This window comes from Pollicipes pollicipes, unplaced genomic scaffold (genome assembly GCF_011947565.3).
Source record: "Pollicipes pollicipes isolate AB1234 unplaced genomic scaffold, Ppol_2.1 Scaffold_2;HRSCAF=2_pilon_pilon_pilon, whole genome shotgun sequence".
Classification (NCBI taxonomy): Eukaryota; Metazoa; Arthropoda; class Thecostraca; order Pollicipedomorpha; family Pollicipedidae; genus Pollicipes; species Pollicipes pollicipes.
The window spans coordinates 8,608-30,421 of NW_023596205.1; the positions used below are offsets into that span (position 1 = coordinate 8,608).

General features: G+C 52.3%; 1 protein-coding gene across 1 annotated transcript in view; it reads left to right on the plus strand.

Annotated features, from left to right (window-relative positions):
- Positions 1-7,500: 7,500 nt before the first annotated feature.
- LOC119114708 (papilin-like) overlaps positions 7,501-21,814 on the plus strand; it is a gene marked incomplete at its 3' end in the record, with an annotated part of 29,262 nt that continues 14,948 nt past the window's right edge. The window contains 18 exon segments of the mRNA XM_037238724.1: positions 7,501-7,564; positions 7,864-8,039; positions 8,931-8,991; positions 10,004-10,086; positions 10,832-10,982; positions 11,640-11,763; positions 12,281-12,361; positions 12,669-12,841; positions 13,775-13,907; positions 14,933-15,059; positions 15,603-15,822; positions 16,320-16,499; positions 17,041-17,214; positions 17,781-17,934; positions 17,936-17,970; positions 18,409-18,553; positions 19,160-19,245; positions 20,157-21,732. Of these exon segments, the coding sequence (XP_037094619.1) occupies positions 7,550-7,564; positions 7,864-8,039; positions 8,931-8,991; positions 10,004-10,086; positions 10,832-10,982; positions 11,640-11,763; positions 12,281-12,361; positions 12,669-12,841; positions 13,775-13,907; positions 14,933-15,059; positions 15,603-15,822; positions 16,320-16,499; positions 17,041-17,214; positions 17,781-17,934; positions 17,936-17,970; positions 18,409-18,553; positions 19,160-19,245; positions 20,157-21,732 (3,694 nt within the window).

Genomic DNA, 21,814 nt, shown 5'->3' on the forward strand with positions numbered 1-21,814 from the left:
CGGTGGGCGGACCTTAGAGCACCTGGAGGGACATCCAACGAGGCTTAGACCACGCAAGGACCTCCATGCAGTGTTTGTGCGCGGTGGTCGGGCGGTGCCCCATCAGGTGACGCTTGGGCTCATTTACAGCTCATGCATGCAGCCTGCCGCGCATAAACGACGTGTCGCGATGGTGCAGGATGAAGCAGGAATAAGGAATTCTTGGCGAACGCACGCCAGATCACGAGCGAGTTTCAGTGGCTGTTGTCTTCAGTTCCTCACTTGCGGAAGTCCGACGGTGCTGCCACAGTTCGGCAGCGCCCGTCTACCCGCCTAGCCTGGACTTCAGCCGGTCATGGAGGTGATCCAGGCCAGTCGTCTCACATTGCGTAGCCGGTTGCGACCTCCACCTCACCTGTGCTGCCGCCCCATGTCGGGCTGAGGCGTCGGTCTGGCCTCGTGGCGGCTGCGCCAGCAGAGCCTCTGGCGGCTACCATCTCAAGCGCACCTTTGTCTGGTGTGCCAGGCAGATGGCGCTGAATTGAATGCTTGAGGAGAGGTGCCTGTGTTAGAATCTGGATGGAAAGGCACCTTTTTCCACACTGGGCATTACAAATTTTGACCTTTTACTAAACGGCATGTGTCAATGCGCCGGACATGATATGCATACGTCTGGTCAGCGTTAGGAAACGATCAGAAACTGATCGCCGTCAATGTAATGAAGACGGGAGTTAGATAAAATTAGCAGCGAGTCGGAGGTAAACAGTGACGTATAGTGACAAGCATAGGAGGCGGATGGTAAGCCAGCATTTCCGAACGGGTCGTCCTTGCACTGGTTGTAGAGATTCTGGGCTAGGTGAACTGCGTGAATGCATGCATCTGGGGTCAGTTAAAGGAATTTTGACACCGTTTTGGTACTTCACAAGCATTATTAGATCAGACGCGTACGATTTGATGAATACAACCAGTTTTCTCGAAATCGCTCTGAATAGCTCAGAGTTTTTATTTGAAGTTGCCGCTCCTGCGGGAGAAATGTCATTGACCTCCATGTTCTACGCTATGAAAGTAATTCACCTGATTTCCCTGCCTTTTCAAATGTGTGTGTGCTCTCATGTTTGCAACACAATAATTTGTCAAGATGTTTGTGTAATAAATGCTACGAAAACTTGAAACACTTCTTATACAAAGCAATAAACGAGAATGTGAAGCTAATCCCGTGAATTCAATAAAATATTATGCTTTGTCTTTACTTTCTCATCTATGGCATTTCCAACTGTGGCTCTTTTCGAAACGCACTCTGGCTTAATAGTATCACATGGTCTATAGTGACGCACTGGCTCAAACTTCAACCAATCCGTTTCTCGGTAGCTGTCTCTTGCCGCCCGCTGTGCTTATCACAAGCTTTTGTATGTGCTAACATCATTTAGTGACAGCTGACGACTATCAACAGATTTTACCGTCGTCATGAGGACAGCAGTCGTGGCAACTGCAAGGAAAAAGTGTGGTACTGTTTCAAAGCGTTGACAGCGTAATTTGGTCACGAAGATGATTACAACGTATGTCTTTATTATGTCTTGATAGTGCTGTAGCGGCACTGTTTGTTGCTATTATTAGACGTAAATGATTCTGGGGTTTCACTAGAGTGTGTTTTTAAAACATGATCAAATGGACGAACACTCTCTTTAAGACAAAAAAAAAAACTGTTTCAGTCCCAGAGATGTGCATAATCATTCATACCCACACGCTTAATGTGGGATACCTCTGGAACTTTCATTGCGTTTAGCTTGGAAATGAAGTGGAAGCGCACTGGCCACCGGCAGCGGAGCCCATCAGACACATATAAGGGCTGCCTTTGGAAGCCGGATGATTAAGCGTGTGAATGAGTAGATGAACGAACGAACGAACGAACGAACGAACGAACGAACGAACGAACGAACGAACGAACGAACGAACGAACGCACGCACGCACGCACGCACGCACGCACGCACGCACGCACGCACGCACGCACGCACGCACGCACGCACGCACGCACGCACGCACGCACGCACGCACGCACGCACGAACGAACGAACGAACGCACGAACGAACGAAATAACGAACGAACGAACGAACGAACGAACAAACGAACAAACGAACGAACGAACGAACGAACGAACGAACGAACGAACGAACGAAACGAACGAACGAACGAACGAACGAACGAACGAACGAACGAACGAACGAACGAACGAACGAACGCACGAACGAACGAACGACAACGAATGAATGAATGAATGAATGAATTAGCGCATGAATGAATGGATGGGTGAAAGAAAAACGGAAAGAATGTATACATAGACAACATATGATTGAATGAAATGAAATGAAAAGAAAAAATGAATGAAATGAATATGAAATGCGGAAGATAAAACAAATTGTATGAGCGATAGTTGAGCGCGTGTTTTGAATGAATTCATAGGCTGAATGAATGCGTGGCCGAATGAATGAATGACCGAATGCATGCATGACCGAATAAATGGAAAAGCAAATGAAAGAATGACCGAATGAATTAATGAGCTGGTTAAATGTATGGATGCGAGTGATTCTGAGAGAGTTTACTGTTTAACGTAATTAATTCAATGCGAAACCAACATGTTCACCTTTGCAAAGCTCAGTGGGTACCTATCACTGCTGTGTGATACTGCTCCCTGTGACGGAGCCCATACTGTAACAAATTGCGGAAAGTATGGACCTACATACAAGCACATATTGAATAAATGCATCAGCTCCATCAACAAATCTCAAATTTTTGGATTTCGGTCAGAGGTCACTCTACACTTAAAGTGGAAAATAGATTCTTAGGAGGAGCAGACCCAACTAACACTTGACTGGGCGTGTGGATAGATAAATCGCCTGCATAAATGAAATATTTAAATAAAGACAAATTGTTTAAATGTGTGGGCGAAATAGATGAATAGGTGGGCGGATAACTGCAAGGATGAGGCGAATAAATGAACAAGTGAATGAGTCCATGGATTGGCCAAATAATGAATGATGGTGTCCAACATAAATAAGAATTACTGCGCACGTCAAATTGGCATGCACATTCAAATTTTTTGAATGGTTGTGTGTGTGTGCAAATGCAAAGCACCATTTGCACATAAATTTACCCTTATTCCCCCCTACATTTTTGACGAAACAGGCTTACGGCGAAGAAATGCCGTCTGATTTACGGGAATATGAATGAGGTATTGCAGAATAACACTTGCATCTGTTGATGTCAATATTGCATGTGCTTTGCTGCAGGTATTTGGGATCGCGTTAGGAAGTACGAAATCTGCAACGGCGGTAATTATGCAAAGATACTAAAGGTCGCCAACGCTTCCAGCTGGTTGTACGATGACGTCACGCAACCAAAAGTGATCTTGTTTCAGAAGCTGGTAGAACTATTTTATTGGTAAATGTAGGGCCGCAGGGATGCAGTTTTGCAAAACACAGGGGTGAGAAAGGGAAGGGAGGTGGTGCAGAGGGAAGAGATGGCTGAGCATGCCTCCGAAATACACTCGGAGTAGTTTTTTACCCAGATTTGACACACCTTTTACAGCTGGGCGCAGGGGTGGTGTTTCTCAAAATTAGGTTTTGGGCAGCTGAACCACCCAAACTATGAAAAATGAAAAATAAAAGACAAAAATGATAAGTTAACGCAGGAAACTGCATTCCTGGTTAGGGGGCACGATGCCGCCTCCCCCCTTAACTCAGGGGCGGATCTAGAGTGTGTGGGGGGGGGGGGGGGGCACCGGGCCATGGCTTCCCCTTGGGCCACGAAGAGGCTCAGTGGCTCCAGGGTAGCCCATAGCCAACCAACCATGTGCAGCTTTTTTAGCAAAAAAAGAGGAAACGCAACAAAATTGGACATCTCTGGATTTCCAGGCGACCAAGAACAGTTTCAAGCGAAAGTGAGGGGCCGACGAGAAATGAAAAAAGTTCTTCAATGGTTGAAAAAGCTGTGGATAGTAAACTATAAGCCTCATTACACTGTCTAAGCGCCCTATGCTGTTTCTGGGGGGGGGGGGCTACATGCCCACTTGCAGGGTCCTTCCGATCGCTACGGAACCTTCCACGTTGCCCTTTTTCTCAGAGAGCCCTGTGCTGTTGCTGGGTTCTTCCTGCTAGCGTGCCAGGGCACTCTTGTCAGTCAAGGGTCCTTCCACGGATTTTTTCCATTCACCAGAAAGGCTCTGTGGACTGTGGCCAGGACCCTATATCTTAACCTGCCGGAGAACTCTCAGTTGCTCAGAGGCCCTTTACGAGGGTCCCGGTTAACATACCAACACGCTCGCGATATGCTCCCGGGCCCTCTACATTGGCCTAGGGCGCTTCCCATTCCATGTCGCTTGCGTAGGACCCTACGCTCTTGTCGGGGGCCCATCTGTTAGCCTGCTTGGGCGTACTCGGTCTTTCAGGGATCATACACACTGGGTCTTGGGTACTTCTTGTCTGAATGGGGCGGGGGGACCTACGCTCTTGTGGGGGTCTGTTTGATAACCTGCTCGAGCACACTCGATCGTTCGGGAGCCCTCTGCATCGGGTTTTGGGCACGTCATATTTGAATGGGTGCCCTACGCACTCGTCGGGGACCCCCTCTGTTCACTTCCTCGACCACAATGGATTGTTCGGGAGCCCTGCACATTCGGTCTTGGTGTTTGAATTTACGGCCCTGTGCTCCTATCGGGGTCATCTGATATCTTTTTCGGGTACACTCCACCTTTCGGAACCCTCCACATTGCGTCCTGGGCACTTCCTATCTGAATGGAGGGCCCCACGCACTCGTCGGGAACCACTACACACTGTCCCACACACACTGACCCCACACATTTTGGGGCTTATTATGTTGTCTAGAGTCATTACGCTGCTGATTGCCTTGGTCCTATATGTCCATTTGCCGGGCCAGTCTGATCACTAAGGAGCTTTCCATGTTTCCCTTGATCTATTTGCATTTCTCGTGGGACCTAACGCTGCCGTTGGGACGCTATCTGCTTCCATGCCTGGGCACTCTTGGTCGTTGCAGATTGTCCTCCAAGGATTCTTCCCATCCGCCCAAAAGGCTCAGCACGCGTTTTCCGGGGCCCCATATGCCAATGTTCACTCGGTTGCTCAGGGGCCCTTCATATTAGTCTCGTTTTTTTCGGCTTGTTTGGACGATCCTGTGCTGTTGATGAGGCGCATATAAGGTAGGGCAGCAAGACACCCGATGCTCAGGTGCCCTCTGTTTTGATCGGGGGCTCTTTCCCTTTTATCTCATTTGCGGAGGACTGTTCACTCCCATCGAGGTTCTTTCTGTTGGCCTGCCCGTGCACTTTTGATCGCACAAGGGACTCACGGTCTCGCATAACTGCGTTTCCTCAGAGGGTACGGTACGGTGCTCTGGCCGGGGCCTTATATCTCAGCCCGCCGGAGCAGTTCGGTCGTTTAGGGGCCCACCACGTTCTTCTTGGTTTCCTTTTGCTTGCTCTGAGGACCCTATACTTATTGAAGGGGGCCACTTTGTTAGCCTCCTGCGGCACCCAGGATCGCTCAGGTTCCGTCCCTTTTGGTCGTGGTGCCTTCGCCCTAGAGCAGCAGTCGGATATGTCCCGATGATTTTTTACGCGCAATTGGCGAACGTAATTTTACGTGCCGCCGACAACGTGTCATTTCCAGTGGCTATTGAGCGTGTGACACTTAGTATACTAGTGCATCATATTTTTAACGTATTTTGAACGCCAAGATATTTTGTACTACTTTTTAACAAAGGAAAAATTGTGCATTAGTCATCTGCCATCAGCTGACTATATCGCCCAACCGGCCAGCCGCAAATAAGCTAGGAATCAAGTCCCTGCTCGGTTTTGATGGTTGTTAGCAGTCAACTCGGGTTAACTTTGCCTGTTGCTCTGAAATACTTAGCCTCAAAATTACAGGATTTGACATAATCTGTTGAGCATGAATAAGCTCTACGAACATTCATTCGTAGTACGCCCAACTCTAGTGCTGCGCACAGCAAGATGGGTTTCCGTAATCGTCTCAAAATGTGCTAACCGGAATGCAATGACATTGTGTGACGGGGCCCCAAACTCTAGGAGCCTCAAACTCTATGGAGCCCCACAATGCTGCGTGCCCCTCGTTGACGAAATCCCGGATCCGCCCCTGCCCCAGCTGAATAGGAAGCTGCACCTTTAGGCTGGTTGTGTTAAGTATGCCTTTACCTGAATTCGATTGGTTTAGTCTCAACCATTTTTCAGTGTTTCATGGTCAGCAAATGACACTTAGGTGCAAATGAACTCACGAAACAAAAATGTTTGAAGGTTATGCTGCGTTGCATTTAATGCGCCTTTGTTCTTGTGGTTTATCGCATTAAGAGGTATGTTGCTACGGTTTGTGAAAGGTTTGACTCCAAGTGACAATTTGGACGGTTCCAAATATCGTTGATGACAGAAAAGGCACTTTTTTATCCTTGCAATCTTTGGCGGGTGTGTCGTGAGATAACGTGTGTAAAACATTGCATTCCCAACACATTGCAGTCCTGATACCTCAGTGCCTTCGTTCAGCTCGCCCGGGTTCGTCATGGACATCAGGAGCCCTGCTGTCTATGAATGATAGCTTGATTCCATGGCACATGTCTTTCTATGAACCTTTCTTTCTATTTGCGTGTTCCCCATAAAACCAAGCAGAAAGCGTAAGTGCGATGCACCGAATTTTCACGCTTTTTCACATCCTCCCAGAGTGCGCAGCGAAGTTGGATCAGATGGACATGAGAGGATTCTCCTGCACAATTTGCCAGTATTTAAGTTTTGAAACTGTGAGGTATTATTTACCTTTAATAGTCCGTTCGCTGCGTCTGAAATCAGAACAGCTAATACTAGGTGTTTAGGTGGAGACTGCCCGAATTCTTGAGCTTACACACCAAGAAACAAAATTGAAAAATGTCGTAGTGTTAAATGTAGTAATGAACAGAGCGGTATGCACTTTGAAGAAATTTCAACTTTGGAAGCACAGAATACAAAGTGTCATAGCCTTCTACAATCCCCTTTTCTCCCATCCACCTCTAATGGCCCGATTTCCACAAAACCGTAAATTGAGGCACACGTCCTGCGACGGACACATTATTCAGTCCGACTGGCGGGGGAAGGTCAGCTGACAGCTAGACAAAGACGGTAGCCTTGCACGGCGCGGTCACGCCTTACCACCGCACAGCACCTAAATACCTCTGCAGTCTCGCCTGCTGAAAGGTCAGAGATAAAACCACGCGATCAACCGCATGTTCAGTGTTGTGTCGGCCTGTGTTGAGCGGCCGGCTCAGGGCACGAACAACGGCTTAGGTTCAGCAGGGATCCTGCTTGGCGGGGTTCTGAACTAAGTGCAAACTGGGGAGATAACTGCAAGAAAAGCTTTCATAAATACAGAAATACAGAAAAACCTGCAGCTAAGCTCCAGCGTCATCTGACAATGTTAGATCCATCCTATCAAACACTAACCGGGTGCATCTGCTTTCTCTGTCACAGATGGCTGCTGTTGCTGGCGATGATCTTCGCAGAGCTTCAGCAGAGCACTGTGATGGCGAGAAGGAAGGTATGCGACGACAATGGTGTATGCAGTTATTGTTATCACACGGGGAAACATAAGCAACGCATCTTTTCCTTATCTCAGCCCCGATATAAAAGGCGGCCTGCGCGGGAATTCCCTAGCGGCGGGTGTCACGTTTCGCTTCGTCCGGTAATCTTAATCATGGAACCGGCAGCACCAACTTGCCATCAGAGTTGAATCACCTCGGCAGCGCTGGTCGATACATCGCCAATCCTAGTCGCTCCGTCCCCGTTGTCGGTCTGGCCTTGCTTGAGTGTGGCAACGTATGCTCTGCCCGCCTGCAGCACCGGATCCGCCATAACGTGCAGCGGCGGCTGAAGCGGCAGCAGAGCAGTCAAGTGTACGCCTACTCGGCCGCGCAGGACTCGGGCCCCTGGGGCATCTGGGGCACGCAGTCGCCCTGCTCTCGCTCCTGTGGCGGCGGCGTGGCCTTCCAGGTCCGGCGCTGCCAGGACGAGAGGTGAGATCTTCCAGGTCCGATGCTGCCGGGGTAAGAGGTGAGACCTTCCAGGTCTGACACCGCCAGGACCTGCCAAGCCCGGCGCTGTCAGGACGAGAGGTGAGACCTGCCAGGTCCGGCGCTGTCAGGACGAGAGATGAGACCTTCCAGGTCTGGCGCTGCCGGGGCGAGAGGTGAGACCTTCCAGGGCCGGCGCTGTCAGGACGAGAGGCAAGACCTTCCAGGGCCGGCGCTGGGCGAGACCTTTCAGGGCCGGTGCTGCCAAGACGAGAGGTGAGGCCTTTCAGGTCCGACGCTGCCAGGACCTGAGGTGAGACCTTCAAGGTCCGGATTTGTCGATGCGAGGGGTGTGATCTTTCAGGTAGGTTCGGCGCTGCCAGAGGGAGAAGTAAGACCTCATAGGTTCAGCTGACTCAGGACGAGTGGCGAGGTGTACAAATAGCCTTCAACTATTTGTTCCGTTGCAACGTTCCATGTAAAGTATCATAGTCTAGTCCGTGGTAATTTTGTTTCTAAACTGAGAGATGGCGTATGTCAGGTCAGGCCGGGTTCTGAGCCTTGAGCTTTATAGAAAGGGTACTCCATGTCAGGTGCTGTAAGGCTGTATGACAAGAATATTTCGAAGTCGCTTGAAATGTTTACGTTGATCTCCGCCACTGGTGGAAATTTGGTAAACTTCCTCAGTTCTGCTGCGTAATTTCAGATTCACCTCCGTTTACACTTTACGCTTCACCAAGCACGTTGGTTTGGATTTATCACGTGCTCCTCTTCGTCCCGAGTGTGCTTGATGACACAGCCGATTCCCCTGATTGGTGGTGCAATCGCGTTGTGTTTTCTTGGGAGAAGGACCATTGGAAACTGTTAATCTGACATCCGACCTGACGGTTCCAGGCCAGATGGCTCGTCGTCTTGCACTGGACCAAACAAGCAGTATATCTCCTGCAACATTGAGGTGAGAAACACATACTCTGCTGGGCCGAGCGTTCGCGTGCTGGGCTGTCTGATATCTTGGCATGTGATTTGTTCCTTGATATTAAGTTAACCGGTTACATCGTAGATGACAGTGGAAACAGATCTGATATGTCATCTAGACTACTGCACAAAGTATAACCTTAAGCTCACATGCATACTTCGACGTTGATTTTCCAATCACTTTAACCCAATTCGCAGCTCAATAAATGCCGGGGACGGTAGTTCGATTTGATGCATGTGATTTCATAAGGGGCGGATTACTGGTAAAAGGGCATCTTGCTCCTTATACCACCCTATCGCAGTCATCACTTTCTAAATGTCCGAGACTTTAGCCATGTGATGCTCCATAGTAGCATGTCTAGACTACAGAAGGTGTCATTTCACGGAGTGAGTAACATATGTGACTCATTATTGGCAATGATTTGCTTCGGCTGAAATTTGCCACGATGCATTTTCCCAGATTATTTGCTTTTGTTCAGCTTGCGTAGAATGCGCGGATGCATCTGTGATCCGCTGACTGTCGTCGATGTCGAAGCCATGTCGTTGATGTCGGAGCCGTGTCGTTGATGTCGGAGCCGTGTCGCTAATGTCGGAGCCGTGTCGCTAATGTCGGAGCCGTGTCGCTGATGTCGGAGCCGTGTCGTCCATCCTGGAGCCGTGTCGTTGATGGCGGAGCAGTGTCGCTGGCGTCGGAGCCGTGTCGCTGATGTCGGTAATGTGTACCTGATGTCGGTACTGTGCCGCTTATGTCAGTATTGCATCGCCGATGTTGGTGCTGAGCCGATGTTGTGACCTAATGTTGGTACTGTGTCGCTGACGTCGGTGTTTTATCGCGGATGTCGGTGCTGTGTACCTGATGTCTGTAATGTGTAGGTGTAATACACCTCATGTCGGTATTGTGTCGGTGATGTTTGGGCCTTTTCGTTGATGTCCATGCTGTGTCGCGGATGTCGGGGTACGACCGGGACCATGAGCGCGTGTTGGCGTTTCAGCCCTGTCCCGGAGGGTCCGGTGACTTGAGGGAGGAGCAGTGTACCGAGTTCGACAGGCTGCCATTTGAAGGACGCTACTACAAGTAAGACCGGATGTTGGTCGCTATGTTATGTTGGATGTGGCTGTAAATTTACTGTGGTATCACTTTCTGCACATCTTTAAAATGGGTTCTTCTGTCTTCCTCATCAATGCTCCCAAAAAGCAGGATAAGGTATAGGAAGTGGGCATCACGTATGCTTGGTACAGCTGTAAGGTGCCCACATGCTACACAGCCATCACTCTCAGTCATACTTGTGACCTCAGCATGCCCCATGACCCTGATTCATTTGCCTTCGCAACATTTGAGCTCTGATGCGATGTTATAAATAGTTATTTTTTCATAAGCAACCTAGTCGAAATCGCCCAGACGGGAATCTAAACCATCGTCATCATGACTTGAAAGTCTTTATGTTGAAGTAAGCACTTTCAATATGTCATGAGGTTCTGGATAGGCAATGTTGTACTGCTAAATGACGACGATATTGACAGTGCTCAATATTTCAAACTGTGCACATCCTTAAAGGCAACGAGGGTTCAAAAAGGCTCCGCGAAAATAAGCTCTTGGAAAACAAGGCATGTGAATCTTCAGAATGATGCCCGGAGCTGCTGCCCCTGTTGACACCGCCCCGGCCTGCGGCAGGTGGATACCGTACCTGAAGGCGCCGAGCCAGTGCGAGCTCAACTCCCTGTTGACACCGCCCCGGCCTGCGGCAGGTGGATACCGTACCTGAAGGCGCCGAGCCAGTGCGAGCTCAACTCCCTGTTGACACCGCCCCGGCCTGCGGCAGGTGGATACCGTACCTGAAGGCGCCGAACCAGTGCGAGCTCAACTGTCAGCCGCAGGGCGAGCGCTTCTACTACCGGCACAAGAGGAGGGTCATCGACGGCACCAGCTGCGGGCCCGAGGGCCTCGACGTCTGCGTCGATGGACAGTGCATGGTAACCGAGCTGGCGCCGACGCTGGGAGAGCCTGCCTGGCGCGGACGGCTGCCGTTCTGTGGTACGGCGAGCGGCTGCAATCGGAGGATAGTTGATCTTGGTCCAGGGTGTGATAGCTTATAGGTCATCGTGTATCTCTTATTGCACCTGTTTCCTTTCATACCACTCGCGCAGCTTTTGACACCCTAATTCACTTCAACAGCCATTTTTTCTAATGTTTTGTACGGTCCGACGGCATGTCTTGTCAGGCGTACTCGTAACTCAACACCCAGATGTTAGTCCTCCTGCCCATCGGATTAAATGGCTCTGTTCTGGCTACCAATGGCTATGGCGGGAATGCGACACCGTGTCGAGGAATGCTACGACACGCGCGCCCGTGAGAGGTCGACGGTCGCGCCTCCTGACACCTTCACTGTCGATGGGGCCAACCAGTCCACCTATTCCGGGACCCACTCGCTTTGCCGTGTAATTACGAGTCCACCATCCATACGCCAGATCACAAATAAGATAGTGACAGCGACATTGGGTTAGGCTGATGCTCACTCACCTTGCGCTAATGCCCGGGGCTCACATCATCCCTACTCTCACCCTCATGTCCGATCTCACGGACCCCACTGACGCCATCTCACCGTTCTCACGATCACGCCTTGTCGCCAGCAAGTGGGCTGCGACCGCATGCTGGGCTCCACCGTGAAGGAGGACAGGTGCCGCGTGTGCGGCGGCGACGGCTCCGACTGCTACACCGCCCACGGTGTCTTCGACGCCGAGAACCTGCAGTCGGGTGAGCTGTGATCTGCCCTCTAGCTGGGATCTGCCCTCTAGCTGTGATTTGCCCTCTAGCTGTGATTGCCCTCTAGCTGTGATCTGCCCTCTAGCTTTTACCTGCCCTCTAGCTGTGATCAGTCCTCTAGCGGTGATCCGCCTTCTAGCGGTGATCCGCCTTCTAGCGGGCTGTAATACTGGTCGACAAATTGAGCTGGAGGCAGGGTTTTCGTGGTATACTTTTGTGACAGCTGCTATCAATTCCAGTTCAGAACGTTGATCATCTGCGGCTACAAACGCGACCTTCATCGAGAAACGAACTTTTGGCTGCCAATGTTCCACCGTAATCTACCTTCCAAGTCTCTTGCTTGGTGTGAGCAGCGGCGCGTTGGCAATGCTTCAAACGCGTCCTTTCCTCAGACCACGGGAATGTCAAGTGGACTAGGGTGTGCGTCGGGGTGGGGGGAGGGGAGATTCCCATCGCCATTTTAGACTGCCGGTGGTCTAGCTACTCACGTTTCTGTGACCTCCCCTAGGCTACAACGACATCCTGCTCATTCCAAAGGGGGCCACGAACATCATCATCGAGGAGATCAAGGCAACGAACAACTATCTAGGTATGCGAAGCCCGTTATGCTCCATATGCCCTCCATGTGTTAACCATGGCCATTATCTGTTCACTTTTAGTATGCTTCTGGGGCTGGTCTTGTTCATAACATTGCTTGGAATCTTCTCAGGACTGTCGATGATGGTGTAGGTCTGCCCATACGTTGGTGAACAATGTCTGATGTTGAAAATAATCTCATTCAAACTCGAAACTGTCGCACTTTGGCCCGGTACACTAACAAAACGCAAGACCAATGCCCGGGGTTCGTGGCTACCTTTTACCTCCTTTACGTGCAATCACATGGCGCGTTTCCCCAGCTATCCGGAATTCGACTGGTCATTACTACCTGAACGGCAACTGGCGGATCGACTACCCCACCACCATGGAGTTCGCGGGCGGCAAGGTCCACTACGAGCGGAGGCCACTGGGCTTCTTCTCCCCAGAGACCGTGCGCGCCCTCGGCCCCACCAGCGAAGCCCTCTACGTGGTGGTGAGTCGTGCCTTGTACCAGCGAGACCTGCCGTGGCTAACAGCAAGGCCTTCTGTGGCTTTCTGAGACCCTTGAAGATCTCAGAATCACCCTGGCGTGGTGGTGAAATCTGAAGTGTACCTCGAATGCCTTCTACGACACCGGTGGACGAGCACTGCTTGACACAATAACTGACACGCGGCTCTCCCCGTGGTGTTCGGTGATGTATTGTGCCAACGAAGTCCTCCACGTGGTGGTGGGCCATGATAACCGTGGCGATCTACGTGTTGTTTAGTAACGTACCGCCCCACCGAGACTCCCCGCAATGCCTTGAATTGTGCGCTCACTGCAGCGCCGTGGTCCTTCCATGTTTGTCTGAGTATTACACCAATAATACATCTAGTGCGTTGGAAGCTGCGTATTACACCACAGTGGCTCTGTACGTTACTGGAATGTACGCTACCACTGAGGCCATGGTTGCTGGAATGTACGCCACCACTAGGGCCATGGTTGTGACAGCAGACGCCCCAGTTTGCCGCCACAGACATGGTTAATGCTGTCACATGTCACAATTGCTGCCTAGATATGGAAAAGCCACCCACCCGCAGTGGTCCAATGCTTCCAGGCAGACCAGGCTCAGGATAGGTTGACGGCACTGTATCATCCTCGTACCTCTCTGTAACGATTCAGGCATAGGCTATTTGGCTATCACGTTGCACTGCCATTCTTGGTACTGGTAAATGTACGTGCTAAGTCAACATTATTCAAGTTGTTTTACTTCATTGTCCACACTGCACATGCCCGATAAGATTATGGGAGGCATTTGTCCCTAGCTCGAACGTGTTCATGCCAAACACCCTCATAACTCTTCCCTGCACACCGACGTTCATCCTGATCACCTGTCATTTGTCGGCCGGCACTTTCTGCACGTGACGTCGCACCCTCGGCCGCCAGCTGCTGTACCAGGAGCGTAACGCCGGCATCCGGTACGAGTACAGCGTGCCGCGGACGGTGGCGGACGCCGGCAGCTCCGAGTACTCGTGGGTGACGTCCGCCTGGTCGCCCTGCTCCGAACAGTGCGGCGGAGGTGAGCCCGCGCCCGCCTCTTCGTGTTCGTCTACCCATGTGGTGCGCTTCTATGGACTCTGCATACGTCGTGGCTGTCCTTAGCCTAGCGACAGCCGCTCTAATAAAGGGACGCATAGTAAAGCATACGATTTTGCTAGAATTCATGTATCGCCGCTAGTACTTAATCAATCGATAAGGGCACGCAAAATAAAATCAAGAGAGAATCAAGGCAGTCCCTGCGCTCAGGCTCCTCGGCTGCGATACTTCCACCGGGTCAGTCTATACCTGACATCCCCTTTGGACGGAGCCAGCGCCTAGAGTCGGCGGAAACGCACTGAAACAGCATCACAAGTGCGCGCCAGTGGCAGAATAGAAAGCTCACGTGCCAGCTGACACACAGTATCACATCGACCAAAACCACAGCTTACGCGTGTTGCTGTTTCCTTTCTTCAGCAAATTATATTTGTTCATTTTGAGGTGTTTCATTGTCGGCTGTACCATTGAGGTGCTATTGACAATAGCACGTGTCTGGCCCTAAACAGGTCAAAGAATAAGGCGCAGAGATACAGGTCGTCAATATTGGGATTTTGACCGCTTTGCAAGGTGTATAATCTTAGGAATGTAGCACAGCACACAAATAATAAAGATGCATCCGTAATGCGGTCTTGATTTGTCAGCAAATGTACTAGTCGTTTTTTGTAATGCCTGCAAACACAATAGGTTTCCTCCGGCATGCTTTACCTCATCTACGGGAAAGCGAGATATTGATTTACTTTTTTGCCGCTTTATACTAGTTCCTGTACTGTTCACGCAGTTGTTGCCCGTTTTGTGCAAGCTTATTAAAGCATCTCCACGAAAAAAAACAAAACATTCTGATCTGAGAAGAATGCCCAGAATTCATCCACTGCATGCACCACCGACCATGTCCCGTCTTCGATGACGCTATAACTGCACGCCACTACGGAACTGTTTGCCATCTCTGAGGGTCTGCCGTGTCAATGACGCGACTCAGACCCGCCGTTCGGTGTTTGTATGGGTCAACAGGCAGCCACAGCCGCCAGCTGAGCTGCATCAGGAAGCAGGACATGCGGGAGGTATCGCCCGACCTCTGCGACCTCCTGACCAAGCCCGAGGAGACCGAGAGCTGCAACCAGCAGCCCTGCCAGGCCAGGTGCGCTTACTGCGAGACCAGGGAACTGCTGTGTTCTCGAGCATCTATCACGCGTGACTCCCCTGTTTGTGTATGTCCGCCGGACAGCCTGTCAGGCTTGGTGAGGGTGACGACTGAGGTGAACCTGGAGCGCGACAACTCGTGTCTGACGCCTACTACCAGCGTCAGAGTCACCGCGAAACAGTTCATGTGGCAACGTCTCGCCCCCTCCGCCCTTAAGCTGCCCTAAACTGACCTGTTCTGACCTACTTTGCCCCTCCATTCTCTGCCATGCCCCTCCGCATGCCCTTTGCTGTCCTACTCTGTCTTGTCTTACCCCACTCTGTCTTACCCCACTTTGTCTTACCCTACTCTGTCTTACCCTGATCTGTCTTACCCTACTCTGTCTTACCCTACTCTGTCTTACCCTACTCTGTCTTACCCTACTCTGTCTTACCCAAGTCTGCCCGCTCTTTCCTGTCCACGCCTAGCGTTGCCCTGTCCCCTGCCCTGCGCTGTCCTGACCTGACCCGACCTGACCCGACCTCTGCTCGCCTGCCGCAGCTGGAAGGTGGGCGAGTGGTCGGCCTGCTCGGCCGGCTGCGGCGCCGGCGGCGTCCAGTACCGCCAGGTCACCTGCGAGCAGAAGGTGCAGGAGTCCGTCAAGGCCGTGGTCGACGACGACCTGTGCGCGCGCACGCTGGGCACCCGGCCGGCGCACATGCAGGAGTGCAACACCGACACGTCCGCCTGCCCCACCTTCCACGTCGGCGACTGGTCACCGGTGCGTGCCGCCGGCGTGGGTCTGGGAGCGGCGCTATTGGTCCAGCGGGCTGAAGAGCGCCAAATGCTGTGCGGATCTTGCCTGTTTACACGAGCTCCGAACACTCACCACGCGCACCCAATCTCACTCGCACCGGTCAAGCACAATACGCTCAGCTGATTATTGGGGTTGATGGGATTTATGCTTCGTCAACTGAAGACCTCACGGGCACTATCGCCGCCTTGATAGTTATTAGGATTCTGTATCACGGGGTGAGTTTTGTGACCTCCATGAGCTGCTCGGTCTGCCGTCAAGTGACACTACACATCATTTCTTGAGATGAGACAATTTTCCTGATATTTGCAAAATAAACGATGCAGACATTTCCTGACGTAGGTTTGTGCGTTCAAAATGGTGCTTTTTACCTGCAAATGGTGGTGTATACCAGAAAACGGTGTCGTGGCATGCCAGAATGATGGTACCTCATGTCACTGACACTTGGCCGTGCCCTCTGGCAGTGTGGCAGTCTGTGCGGGGAGGACGAGAAGAGTCGCCAGGTACTGTGCCACCGCGTCACTGACACCAAGACAGAGCTTCTGGACGCTGCCGAGTGCGAGGGTGACATGCCGAACGCCACTGAGCCCTGCATGCTCAGACCCTGCGAGGGCGTCGACTGGATCGCGTCCAGCTGGAGCGGGGTGAGCGTCCCTCTCCCCCTCCCCCCCCCCCTGGTGGGGGGACTCCGGCGGGAGATGAAGAGGCTCGTGGGCGCCACGACCGCCCGCACCGCCGGGTGGGCGTAGGAAAGCCGTGGGCCAAAGAATTCCTGTATGGTTTTCGCGTGGTACGAGGCGTGATCGAAAATCGTTTCCAGCAAATGATGTAAACTCAAACCAAATTTCCGCGGCTGGCCTCTCCATTCGACGGTGTTCGTGACATTTCAAACCGGTAGTCCCAGCACCACACCGCGGGGCGGTGTAAGTCAGCTACGAGTGCGCCGGCTGGGCGACAGTGTGCCGGAGCGCGGGACGGACTCAGACCTGTCTCCAGTGTCTCCACCTGAGCTCAAACCTGTGACCAGCGCCCGCTGTCAGCCTCGACGGCCGGACCGAAGGCATCGCGACGCTAAATAATTTGAGATGTAAAATGGCCGCGCCACGCTTGTTAGCCCCCAACAGCGACGCACCTGGAGCCGTCTCCCGCACAACGCCAAACGCCACCCGTCGCCCGCCCCGGCAGTGCGAGGAGAAGTGTGGCCTTGTGACGGAGACCAGGAGTGTGCAGTGCGTCAACATGGAGGGCAAGGTGTACGCGGACGAATACTGCCAGAGCGGCCGCCGGCCGGAGACCGAGCAGGAGTGCCTGACCACCACCGTCTGCCCGCACAGCTGGTATGCCACCCAATGGAGTGAGGTGAGTGCGGGGACGCCGCCCTTCCGCGAGTCGCCCCGGTCAGCGGGGAGAGTAGCGCTAGAGCTGGGTTGGAGTCGGTCTGGAGACGAGGTTGATCATGTGTGTTTGTTCAACGGAAATGCGATCTGAAAAGGGCTGGTTTTGCTTTAAAAACTGAACAATATCTTGCGTACATGGATCGCGGACAGAACCTTCATACTACACTCCTGTACATTTTCGCTCTCCGTCATTTTCCCTCCCTCGCCTGAATGCTTGTTTTCCATGCCATCCATAATTTGCGATGTTATCATTGAAGTATTTTGCTTAGATCACCCTTTTATCTAACTTCCATCATTCATTATTTGTCATTCCATTGCTTGTCATTCACTCCTTTGTGGTCGTTCTTCAGCTGCTGATGTGGTGTGAATCCGTCATTTGGCTTCTGATATTACTGATACAGCAGACACCCGACTCCAAAACCACCACCTTACCTCCGGCTCTTGTTCAGCATCAGCCGTTCGCCTGATCATCTATGAAGAGCCTCCACCCAGGTCCGGAGACGCTGACCCCGTCGCCCCCGCCTGCAGTGTTCGTCCTCGTGCGGACCGGGCGTGCAGACGCGCCGCGTGTTCTGCGCCTCCGTCAACGACGACGGCCTGATCGTGCCCGGCGACGACGACCAGTGCGACCCTGCCAAGAAGTACGAGGCCTCGCAGCCGTGCGAGGGCGCTGAGGGCAACTGCTGACGCCAGCTGGATGTCCGGCCCCTGGGGACCGGTGAGACGCCGCAGGGGTCGGGCAGCGGGGATGAGGGTGGTGTCCGCCACGCTTCAAAGACGGGGCGCTACCCTCACCTGCCGACGCACTTGTACGCTCAACCTCACAGACAGCCGCAGCCCAGCTGGCTCTGATCACCTCGCCTGTAATAATACCAGCCTTACAGCCGTGTTCGCAATGACACTACTTGAAGTCACACTGACTGGGTCCCAGTCAGGTGGACGACCACGCATCATTCTTACAGGCATTGCACTGGACGGAAGGAAACAGCACAAAACTGGACAGAATGGAACTGAGCACAGACCTGAACAGAATGGAGTCGCTGAGCTTAATGGCACTGAAACCCGACTTTACCATGGCATGACTGCTGCAGGGCTCCATATTTCACGGGCGATCCTCTCAGCCTGCTCGAGACCAGCATGCTCTGTGGCGTTCCAGTGCTCCAAGTCTTGTGAGAAGGGCTCGCAGTCGCGCGAGGTGTTCTGCACGGACGGGCAGGAGAGGGTCGACATCACGCTCTGCGACGACAAGCAGATACCGTTCGCCCTGCAGGAATGCAATGACATGGAATGCGACGCTGCAGGTCTGCATCTCGTCGCCTTTATCCGAGCTTTAACGGCATTACGCCCGCCACTCATCTGTTGCCTTTGTATTTAATGGTAGTTTCGCACTGCACATCGTAAAAAGAAGCCAGTCAAGGCTGTCTGCAGGCTGTAAGAACCATTTCTGAGATATTTATACGCCAACAGATATTAGTACTCACTGGAGTGTAGATCAAATAGTCTAACCCCGTGATCGGCTGGTTGGCTACGTAGCCCAGCTTTGTCTGTGTCTCAACACATCCCGTTTTTCACCAAATGCCGCGTTTCACCACTTTTTTGCCTCCCCATATTTCACTTCGTCCGGTGTCTAACCACCTCCTGTGTAAACACCGTAGGTGTTCTCTCACCTCTTGTTTGTCACCTGCTCCTATATTTCACCACCTCTCGCGTCCTTATTGGTCACATGTTTTACCATGCGCAATGTCTCCCCATGCATGGTTTCTCACCACGTGCCGTGTGGAGCCACGTCACGGGTCTTCGCCGTGCCTCGAGCCATGCCCTGTCTGAGCGCCTGTGCGTCGTGCCTCCTGCTACGTACCTCTGCTCCTTCATGTCCCGTTTTTACCGTATGATGCGGTCGTCTTCAGAGGAACTGAAGCAGCTGAAGGAGTTGGCGTCGCTGGCCTTCGACCCAAGTGCTCTGGACGACGAGTGTCCGTTGGACGGGGAATTCGTGAGTAAATGACGGGCTTGGCCCCAGCCTACACTCTGCACAGATAATGGTGGAAGATGACCGGGCTGAGGAGCGCGCCTCATGATTCCTTTAGTCTCGCCTACTTACGACGGTCGTCATCACTAGCACGTTCACGCATTCATGCAAAAGCGATCAATGCTAAGTTCAGCAAAGATATTTGTTCTTACTTTGTGCTGCGTCGAACTAACATCACTGTCACTGAGAACAGTCTCACGAACACCTGGGTCCCATGATTACCCTTTCCATGTGCTGAATAGTGCACCATGCCAAAAGTGCACCGGTAGCGTTCATGGTGTCGATTTCCTTGCTTATGTCCCCCTTTGGCCGTGATTGAAAGACGATGCACAATTACGGATGATAATAATTTCAACTTTTAGGGTGCATCCACTGGAAATGATTATGCGGCGTTCATACATTTACGGTTCAAAAAGCATACGGTTACAGTGTACACATATATGTATATTGCTGTCCCGCTGGCTCAGTGGGTTAGAGCACCTGCCTTTTGCCTTATCCACTCCCATTTGGCGAGGCGGGTACAAGTCGCTCTAAGCGTCCACTATTTGTCCTTGACGGAAATGACCTGCGGGCGGGGGCAGCGGCCGTGCTTAAGGTCAGGTGACGTCAAAGGGCAGGCCGCGCCGTGCCGAGCATTGCGGCGCGGTTAACTTTCACCACCAAATTCTGCCGTTGATCCGGAATAACGCGATCTGATGGTAGGGGTCAGGCTCACACAACAACCTTCAGAAGGTTCGTATGTTAAACCTAAAAAGATGCCTGTCTGTTAGTGTGACTAATCCATTGAAACACGCGGAGACAGCATTTCATTAGTCTCGAACAATTATTTTTTAGCTAATTATCACTGAGGGTGCTCCCATTGCCGGCACTTTTAGGGACTGGACTTCCTGGGCAGCGGATCGGGCGACGGGTCCGGAGACATCTTTGGTTCCGGTGACGAGCTGGATGTCAGTTTCAACGACCTGCTCGGCCGCGCCCTGGACGCTCAGGCTGCTGATAGGGAGAAGGACTCCGAAGAGGCGTCGGGCATGGAGGATGCTTCCGAAGAAAAGGACTCAAAATCGTCCGAAGAGGACTCCAGCTCGTCCGAGGAGGACTCGAGCTCGTCTGAGGAGGGATCGGGCTCGTCCGAAGAGGAGTCTGGCATGGGAGAGGATATGTCGGGGGCGATGCCGGAGGATATGTCTGGAGAGATGCAGGATGTTATGCCTGGGGAGGTGTCAGAGGAGACCTCTGGAGATACTTCAGGAGATATGGCCGAAGGGATCGAGGACATGTCGGGCGAGGCACCTGTTGACGGCTCGTCTGAGGGCTCCGGCGAAATGGGCATGAATATGTCTGAGGAAGCGCTGAACGCGTCTGGCGAGTTTTCTGGTGACGCGTCCGGTGATTTCGAGGAAATTTCCGGAGCAGAGTCTGGCGATTCGGTGGAGGAGATGTCATCCGGTGATTCGGATGGTAAGCTGCCAGCCTCGGCCACTGAAGAGTCCCGTGTTAAACGCCAGGTGTCTGGCGCTCCGGCACCAGACACGCCACCTGAGGTCGAGGCTGGCGATGACCTGTCTGGAGACATGTCCGGAGACATGTCCGGAGACATGTCCGGAGACATATCCGGGGATGTGTTGGGAGAAGCGTCTGGTGACTTGTCGGACTTCATGTCTGGAGATATGTCCGGAGACATGTCTGGGGATGATGGTTCAGGAGAAGATACGATTGGGTCAGGAGAGGTGTCTGGAGACCTCCTTGACGACGATGGCATCAGCGGAGAAATGACGGGCAGTGGCGAAGGCAGTGGGGACATGATGGAAAGCGGAGACATGATGGAAAGTGGGGACATGTTGGAAAGCGGAGACATGATGGAAAGTGGGGACATGGTGGAAAGCGGAGACATGATGGAAAGCGGAGATATGATGGAAAGCGGAGACATGATGGAAAGCGGGGACATGATGGAAAGCGGAGACATGATGGAAAGCGGGGACATGATAGAAAGCGGAGACATGATGGAAAGCGGAGAGATGATAGAAAGCGGAGACATGATAGACAGCGACGACGTGTCTGAAAGCGGAGACATGAGCGGAGAGGATGAAGAAAGCGGGGACGCGAGTGGAGATGACATGATGCAGAGTGGAGAAATGCCAGTGTCCGGAGATGACATTGATGAGCAGACAAGCGGAGAGGACGAGTCGGGCTCCGCTGTGGACTCGGACGAAAGCGGAGACCTTCCGGATGATTCGCCGGAGGAGAGCAGCGAGGAGGAGGGATCCTCCGACGCGAGTGGCGAGTCCGGTGACGACAGCGATGAGGACATGCTGGACGGGATGGACGAAATGGCCGGCAGCGGTGACCAACTGATGGACGGAAGCGCAGAAAAAGACGACGACATGATGATGGGCTCTGGAGACATATCGGGAGAAGGCTCAGCGGATGCCTCAGGATCTGGAGACTTTGACGGTAAGTGATAGTGTTCTTCAGCTTTATAAGAAGTCGACTCATTTGAACCCTTTAAAACTTAAGTACTGCACACCGACTTATG